This window comes from Pygoscelis adeliae, unplaced genomic scaffold (genome assembly GCF_000699105.1).
Source record: "Pygoscelis adeliae isolate BGI_AS28 unplaced genomic scaffold, ASM69910v1 Scaffold861, whole genome shotgun sequence".
NCBI classification, from domain to species: domain Eukaryota; kingdom Metazoa; phylum Chordata; class Aves; order Sphenisciformes; family Spheniscidae; genus Pygoscelis; species Pygoscelis adeliae.
Window position 1 is genome coordinate 31,206 of NW_008824068.1, and position 8,978 is coordinate 40,183.

An 8,978-nucleotide genomic window follows, 5' to 3' on the forward strand; every position below is an offset into this window, starting at 1 on the left:
GACAGCCTGGATGATGTAGATTACTATTTGGCACAAGAAGATGAAAAAGAAGACGAAGAAGCTGAAGGAACTGTCAGACCTGCAGGAGAGACGGCGGCAGGAGTGAACCCCAGGGACATGATCCCTGCGCAGACTCCCTTCTCTAAGGGGAGGGAAACAATTTCACAGCGAGCTCCTTTCTCCAGGGGAAAGCTGCTAAGGGGAGGCGATTTCAGGAGGAACTCATGCAGCGGCACAACTTACAACATGTCCACTGCGTATCGCAAAACCACCGCTCTGCCCAGCGCAGGACAGGGTGAAGGCAGCTTCCTTAACGCACGCAGCGTGCTCACCACATTAATGTACCAAACAGTTTCCCAGAAATGAATAAAAAAAACAGTAGGACCCTATGATCGGCTAGGCTCGGATTTCAAGATGAAAAAGGACCACCATAACTAAAGTTCCACCAGAGACTTCTAATACGTTTAGGAACAAGTGGGTTTGATCTACTTAACGATGCAAAGAGCTGGAAATATCCTTGCAGGCAATATACGATCGGAACAGGTAAAACCACAGCTCCTCCCACTAAAAGGTATATCCCCGTTACAGAAGAAAATAGTACTTGCCTGAAAGCCTTGTAAATTGGTCGGTACCAACAGAGAAAGGCACAAGGGGTGAATAAAATAAACCACAGGATCGAGAGACCAAAGTCTACTCCTCTTTCCGTCTGGACTGTGAACCATGCCAGGCAAGCGAGCAGGTTTAGGAGCAGGGTAATCGAATGCACTGTTCAGGATGGGGCCGGGGGGGAGGAGAGAGAGGAAAAAAACCACCAGTAAATTCCTGGAAAACTCAGCAGCATCCCCTATCTCTCGCTGAACACATGGAGCTCTGCAGAAATTAAGGAGACTTTGGGCCACCTAGTCTCCTTGCCTCCCTTGAAAGGAAAACGGAGGTTTCTTAACCGAAGAACCTCATCTGATCCTGCTGCTTACAACCAAATCTTACATCTTTTCAGAGCTCCAAAATTGACAAAGACGGTTGAGACTGTTTTGCACCCAATCGCCGAACTGCGCTATCCCGCTTGTCTTTCAGAGTCTCAGGAGAACTGCTGAAGTCTCCATTAAACAACAATCAAAATTCTGTCATGAGTGAACTATTCCCAAAGCACAGAACTTGGAGTCCTTTACATTTGCCTTCATAAAAAAGGAAGGGAGACGTCACTTTACCCTTGCAGACGACACCGACAGAATCTACTGTAGGGCAAAGCTCAGCATCCGATACAGAACCTTCTCAGAAAGAATTTTCATTGCAGTTCAAGCCGTTACTTACGCATCCACAAGTAATACAGCATCTTGCATATCCGCTGGTAGTCAGCCGGGATGTCTGCAGAGAAATCCTGATAAAAACACGGCTTGATCGGACACTTCTTGGGAAGAGGCGGCCAGTTGTTTTGCCTCGCTGCGGAAAGGAGAAAGGAGCAGTTCTTCACTTGCTCTTCTCTCACCGAAAGACTAATTCGCACACCGTCATTTGCAAGTAGCCATTCGTATATACTGACATTAAAACCTTGGAAGAGGCTAGGCCTTGGTTAAGCGACTAGGTTTGAGCAGGGACGCGTTAACTCCGCTGGCGGCAGCGAGGCAGACCAGCCTAGCCTGAGGGCTTTCCTCTGTGGGAGGCAGAATTCCCCCGCCACGGCCAAAGGCCCGTCACAACCACGGCCACGCAGCACTACAGGTCCGGATTCAGCCAATTAAAACCAAGCTTAGGGGAAAACATCGTTTTGCTGTGGTTGAGAGAGCCTCGAGACTGAAAAAAGCTTTATTGCTCTCAGTGAAAAGCATCACGCAACAGCTCAGAGACGGATACAAAATTGGCGTTTGAAGAACTTAACGTGGCCAAATGCAGATGCTGAGAGCGCGCTCGAGGGCAGAGACCCGCCAGAGCTGGTCTCCAGCATCTCATCCCCGAGCTCGTTTCCCCACCTGGCAAGTTCTGGGGTGACAGGTACGGTCCCAAGAGGGTTGCCACAGCTGTGAGGGACCAGAGGAAAGACACGTGGCTTCTAAAAAAGCCGCATACACTTGGACAGGCCGAGCCTTCATCACATCCTGACAGACCAGGCGCCCCAGGCTTCCCTGGGCATCCCACTCATTGCGGGCAGGGCGCTGCAGGAAGCGGTACTCACGATTGATGCTGGCTGTGTTACTCTGCAATTCCCTTTCCTTCTTCTCCAACTCGGCCGCCTTCCGCTCTAGTTCTGCCTGCTGCTGAAGAAGCCCAGCCTGCGCTGCTGCAGCCACAGCCTAAAGTAGGGGGAGAAAAAAGTTAAGTCCCTCCCTAACCGAGGCCAGTGGCAATGCCACCAGCAAACACACCAGATGCCAAACTGGAACGGAAGGAAAGGCAATTCAATAGCAACGATTGAGGACAATTTGAAAGCTGAACGCCCGCCGCTGATCTGAAACATCTCGAGGCTTTCTGCCTCACCTGCTGGAAGGTAAAAATCAAGATCAATGCAGAACTCCACCCAGATGTCCCTCTCTTACCCCATGGGAAGATAGGGCTGGAAGAGCCCTCAGGAGGCTACCCAGTCTGTTGCCCATCCTCTGTGCCCTTCCCTTTCAGCAAAGCCACGCTTTCCTTGCAGCTTCTTCTACCTCCCAGTCAGCCTCGCTGCTCTAAGTGCTCTTACAAGAGGGCAGCGAGCAGGACTCCCGAGTTCACCAAGACAATTCCCTTCCCAGCTAGGAGAGGAGGTCAAAAGGAAAGGCAAGGCAGCCGTCTCCCATGCATCTCTTCTACCCGCTCGCTATTCCGAGAACTGACCCCTTCTCCTAGCAGCCTCGGCTTCCCTGCTCTTTGGATGAGGCGGTCCCGGCAGTCGGGTACTTGCCAGCCAGCCTAAGCTGCAGCTGCAACGTATAGCTAGACTGCATTTAGACTCCTGGGACCGAGCGTGTCCGACCAGTCACCAGAACTAAGCTAAAAGCATTAGCAGGATCATTTCAGTGTTTGCAGAGGGAAGCCGGAGCGAAGTGAGCTCTGCTACCAGAGGGACAGGGGAAAGGCACGAAGAGAACTGCGTGTCTGTATTCCCTATCGAGATCTGCTTCGCAAGGCAGGTACAAATGCAAGTTTAAAAGATCGCCCGCAGCTTCCCACACCCAACCCCAGAGACTCCCGTTCCCCTCCTATTCCCGCACGCCTCCAGGGGCCCACGGGCGCTCCTTCACGCTCTCCAGCCCGGCTCTTGGGAAGGTGGCAGCGAGGGGTCGCCGTACCTGGGGAGTGGGCTCCACGGACGTCTGCAGAACAGCAGGATGCGAGCGGCCGGAGGGCTGCGTGGCTGGCGTCGTCCGTGCTGCATTTGTCTGCATGTAAGTCGCAAGCAACAAGGCAAAAACATTACATATCGCTTCTTTTAGCAAAGGATAGTTCAAGTTTTAGCACAACTAGAACAGAAAGCACTAGCAGGAAGCGACTCTGCGTTTTCAGAAGTTTGTTAGTTCCTTAGTGCCCTGGGGGAGCAGCACCTGAGGATTACGGGTATTAGGCAAAGGAGAAACAAAAAGGGATTTCGATCAGGTGTTTGAACTGCAAATATTGCTTTACCCCGGTTTCCTGTTCTCCTTTTCCCATCTCACACAGGACAGCAGCCAGGAAATACGAATGAAGCTCTTGCGGCGATCCCTCAACGATATCGCCACAAGCAGTTCAGCTCCCAACCCAGAGACCAAATAAATATGGACGTGCCCTGCCACAAAACATCTTCCCCTTCGCACTTCATATAGCTTAACTGCGAGCCAGCAGCAAGTCTGAGAGAAGCCGTTCCGTGCGAGTGGAGAGCTCCAGCCGGGAGTTTATTAGTGCTCCAGTGCGGGAGCAGTTGCTTGCAGCTTGCCACGCACGCAAAGAGCTACCGTCCGTGGGGAAGTCAGCTGCAAACACCTCACTCTTCATCTTTTAAGCTGCACCTACCAAGGGACCTTCTACGCCGCTAAAACCGCTGCCAAGATACCTAGAGCAAAGACACATGGCACGTACCAGCTGGGAGCTCTCGGAAAAGGGGTTGAATTCATCCAAGCCACTTTGGCTAGCGTTTGTGAGCTGTGTCACCGAGGGATCCTGAAAGGAGAGCGAGCAAAGACAAATCAGCATCGGACACAGGTCATCACGAGCTCGGACGTTATCCGCCCCGCCTGCCTTCCATCCACCCGTTAACTGGGAACAGGATGGGGTGAAACGCACCCCTGCCACGGGTGGATGGCCTTGGCTGGCAACGAATTTAAATAACCAAGGAGATGACTATCAGCAAGGCAAGATTTGTGGGCAGAAGTAATCTCCCGTTCAGCCAAGAGGTACATTTGAAGAACCGCAACACGCTTTTGGCACAGGAGCCCTTTCTGCAGATTACTGCCGCTCACCTACAGCGAGTTATTCCCCGTTTCCAGGGACTCGAAGCGGGACCACGGATTCATTCACCCGCGGTCGGGGAGCTGCTGGACACCCAGGACCACCTCCCAAACCTCACCCGCGCCACAAAGCGAGTGGGGATCCACAAAGCACAGCAGAGCCTCACAAAATGAGTTTCCAGGTACGACTCGGTCCTGGCTGATAGGTGTCAGCTGCCACCCGGGGCATTTGGGCCAGCAAGCTAAGATGCCAGAGATTGCTCTGAAAAGGTGGAACAGCCAGGAGAACCGAGCTGGAGGCGTGACACCGAGTGCTTTCGGAGGTTTTCATTCCGCCAGCATAACAGCTGCGTTCACCTGTACTCACAGCATCTCCCACTCGCCTCCGACAAATAGTCTGAATGTTTAAAAAAAGGCGCTCTGCACGTCTGCTGAAAACGCCTTTCCTCCCTCACCTGCAACGAGCTCAGCTATTTTTATCTTCCCTTTTACACACGCTACTTTCCATAAAAAGATCCCTCTCTGGTAGCCAGACTTGGACCTCTGGAGTCTTTCTCTCCCCAGTTATTGGAGAAACGAGGTACTTTTTGAAGTCAGAAATCCTACTGCGAGAACAGCCTGGCAACCTGATAGCTGGGTGTAGGTAAAAAAAGAAAGTAAATTAAAAGTGATTTTTTATCCCTCCCTCCCTCCCTCTTGAGCTCAGTCATTTTAATTTTGTGGTTAATGGGGTGAGAAGCAATTGAGGCTGCGACAAGGTAAGAGCGAGCGATCGAGGTGTACAGGGGCTGACGGAGCCCACGTGCTGCAGAAAAGTCCTTTGGCTTGTCTGCAACCCGCTGGAGGCATTCCCCGGGTTTTTAGCGCAACCTCCTGCCGAGCAAGATGCGTGCAGAACAGTTAATGAGTAACCTCACGCATCTCCTCGATAGCAGGCACTCCCTACGCGACAGGTTGCACTAGTTTATGAATCACCCCCGGGTGAGGGATCTCGGGCGACGTTTCGGATGCTGCACAACTCCCCGGCCAGGCAGGGCTGTTTAAAAAAAATAAATAAATAAATAAATGGGGGAGCACCAGCAGAACCGCCACACTGGAAATAAGGGCTGCAAGGACTCGAGGCACAGGTTTTCCTTCGCTACTTACTCCTCTGGAGGCTTTAGCTTAACCAGTTTTGCAGATGCATGGGCTGTCGACACAAGTTTACAAGTCAGTTAACGCATGATAGCTACTGCGTGCTAGCACGATACCCTGTAATCCAGACCAGGCGAGGGCCCAGCCCAACGAAAGTCCAGCAGAAGACGACTGCACAAGGAAGAGAAACTCCCCTGAGGTATGGGAAGAGGAAAGCAAAACCTGCGTAACCACTTCAAGAGCTTGAACGATCAGGCTGGGAGGAAAGCGCTCAGAAATCAGGAGAAACACTAGAATACTGAGGCGAAACACACGGTTCCTTCTTCCCGTCGCTCAGCTCCGTTCAAAGAGAAAGGCCCCGACTTCAGCGGGGGCTCACCAGCGCCGCGTTGCTATCGGAAGGGCAGGCTGCCGGTGGCCCGAGCGGGGCAGGGAGAGCAGCGCCACCGTTTCACTGCTTCCCGCTGCAGGACAGTTTGATTTCGAAGGGAGACGACCTCTCATTATATCGCGTAGTTTAAAAAAAAAAAAGAATTACTTAATTAGGCAGCAGGGCCAAGGCAAGGCAGCTCAGCTCAACTCGCTTGCTATTGTGCAAGCGCGTCTAAAATAGCTATACAAAGAGCGGGGAATTTGCCACAGAGCTGCAGTGTGTCTGGACATGTGCGCCTGTGCCCTGGATAGGGCAGGAAGGAAAACGGCAGCTGCGGAACCGAGGGTGGTGTCAAGGCACCGGCTTCCGCGAGCCCGGACCACGCAGCCGGAACGGTGAGTCAGCGCGAGAAACGCAGAGGGGATGAATGAGGAGTTGCCCGCAAACTTCACGTTTTACAGTTATTTTCTGCACGCTACAGACTTCAAAAGACAGTTGACCCTCCCGAAACAAGCACGAGCCCGACTCGTTACGCTGTGAAACGACTTAATTCAGCCAGTGAACCACTCAAAGCCACGTTACCCGGCTGTCCCTCCTCCGAGGAAGTAACGGCGCGCCCCTCCCTGCCCCAAAGGCCCCGCGTGCCTCTCCTTTCGGAGGGTTTAGTTGTTAGGACCCCCAGTTGAACTCGAGCAATTCTTCCCAACCCGTTTCCTGCTTCAGAGCTAAGGAAGAGCCGGAGCACCCGAAGGCTCTCTTTCCTTCTCCAGCTATTCCGTTTCATTTAACAAGTACGGCCGGCCGCAGGCTTCGCGCTCGCAAGTCCATCATTCGACCGATCTGCAGAATGCCAGCGAGCAGATCCCCCTTTGTTGCCCTTCCTACCACCCCTTCCACAAGCGGCAGGGACACGTGATGGCCTTTTTCATGGCTTCAGATTCACCAGTGCAGAATAACCTCGTGTTTGGACCGAGTTGCACTGACGCGAAGATTAGAACTGTTTTCAAACGCGGCGTTCAACGCAAATACGAAGTTGCTGTCGCACCGTGCCAGCTGGTAGAGCTGCCGGAAGATTTTGATACAACAGGTTTGTGCAAGAAAGGATGTTCTTCCCTTTCTTTCTGTTCCGCAGGTTGAAGAAACAAAACAAAACGAGATGCCTCTCCAGATGAGATCAAGGCAAGAGAACTCAAAGGAGAATCACCTTAAGGGAACTTAACACGGTGGCTGTCTAAATACCACAGTGACTGCCCCAAATATCGCCAGTCCTGCAGTCAGCCGCCAGCGCGGGGCCTCAGAGCGCCGCCGCCACCTGGAAGATGCATCGAGAGAAACCTCGAGGATTTTTGATTATCGGTATCTCTAAAGAAGATGGAAGTTCCCAGCCCTGCCTGAAGCTTGCATCAAAGTTTTGGAGGTAGGTGCCACTTACAGCAGGTTACTGAATAAACGAAGGCAGTTACTGATCTCTCGTTAACCGGTTACAATAAGTAACAGAAAGAAGAGCCAGAGATATTTTTAACAGGACCAAACCAGCTTAGTCTATACCAAGCTTAGCGAACATCATGAACAACGTCTCCTTAAAAGGCAAAGACCCCCAGTTATGTCAGGATTCGCAGAGTACGAAGCGCTACACTGGGATCCACAACAAGGGAAGACGACCCCGGTGCTCTGCCCAAGAGATATTCATCAGCGTGACAAGGCTGGGAGGGTGAAGACGCCTCCGGTCTTTCAGCACGATCTCCAGAGCGCGTGGAAGGGGATGGCGGCGCCTGCCGGGCGGGCACACCGTGTGTCCGGGTCCCCCCCCCCGGCCCCCCAGCCCTGCGCAGATCCAAACCCCGGCAGGGAACGGGCTCGTTTCATCGGATTTACTAGACCGGGGCAGCGCCGTCCTACATCGTGAGATGCCATTTTCACATCGGAGAGACAGGGCTTCGAGGCTTCGGGCAGCAGCAGTCGGAGATTCCTCACGTCCAGCTGCTGATGACAGCGGAAATTTTTCTTTAAAAAAAAAAAAAAACAAAAACAAAAGAAGGGACAAAGGTGAAAGCAAAACCTCACGCTCCCGAAAGGAGGACGTAAAGCCCGCCACAAAGACCAGCTGTAGCTGCAGAGAGCCGTCAGACAACCGCAGGGGCACCCACGGTGCAACGTGCGTTTCTCCTCATTAAAAAGCAAGCCTGACATCAGAGTTGCCTGCTGTAAACCGCGTCTAATCTTCTTTGTTTAAACAGTGAGCAAAGCGCGAGCACAGCCCTGTTCGGTCAGATACCGAGGCAGCTATAATGTGCGTAAAACAACCGAATGTTTACTTCCTCGGTGCCGAGGCAATAAATCCCTACAGGAACAGCGACCGTGCATGCAAGCCACCCTGTATTCCCCCCACCCCCCCCGGATACGAGAGGCACATCGTCATCCAAACCCTTCCCGAGACACACGGGAGCGCGTTAAAACGGAGGCGAGGGAGAGAAAGGGTTTTTCTCCTCCGATTTCACTTTGGTTCCTCAAAACACCGAGCCCGCTCAACAAACAGCTTCACTTCGGCTCGGCCACGACAGCGGAGGTCAGGAAGTCACCCCTTCCTGCAGATTACGTCCCAGCCAAGGTAGGGCAGCACCCGCAGCCGCTCCCCGCCGAACGCCGAAAGCCCGGACGCTCGTTTTCACGCCACCGCCACGGGAGTCGGGTCCCAGAGGCCGTTCCCGGCCAACTCCCCCCGTAAACGGCCCCGCGTCGCGGAGCGCGGGGGTTAATCCCGTGGAGGAGAAACCCAGCGAAAGGTGAGAGAGTCTCCCAAGAACCTCGGAGGCTCCGGCCCCCGAAAACCCCGGCCAAAGGACGCGCTTTGCCTTACGGAGAGCGGACGCTGGAGGACGTTAAAGGCAGGCCCCGAAGAGGCCCAGCGGCCGGCTGGACGGCCGAGAGAGGTCCCTCGCTGGATTGTTTTTAACGCCTCTGCGACTCGGGCACGTTTCGGCATCCTCCGAGGCAGGGGCGGAGCGCTGGCCCTGAACCCCCCTCCCCAAAGCCTTGGGGGGGGGGGGGGGGGGGGGCGGGGGGGGGGGGGCGAC

The 8,978-nt window shown here is 53.6% G+C and overlaps 1 protein-coding gene across 1 annotated transcript in view; it reads right to left on the reverse strand.

Annotated features, from left to right (window-relative positions):
- The window catches only part of SCAMP2 (secretory carrier membrane protein 2), a 17,925-nt gene extending 9,038 nt beyond the window's left edge, over positions 1-8,887 (reverse strand). The window contains exons 1-7 of the mRNA XM_009334145.1: positions 8,762-8,887; positions 4,030-4,110; positions 3,267-3,356; positions 2,171-2,288; positions 1,312-1,440; positions 606-765; positions 4-79 (exon numbers count right to left, since the gene is read on the reverse strand). Of these exons, the coding sequence (XP_009332420.1) occupies positions 4-79; positions 606-765; positions 1,312-1,440; positions 2,171-2,288; positions 3,267-3,356; positions 4,030-4,110; positions 8,762-8,887 (780 nt within the window). The remainder of the gene's footprint in view (positions 1-3; positions 80-605; positions 766-1,311; positions 1,441-2,170; positions 2,289-3,266; positions 3,357-4,029; positions 4,111-8,761) is intronic.
- Between the last annotated feature and the right edge of the window lie 91 nt (positions 8,888-8,978).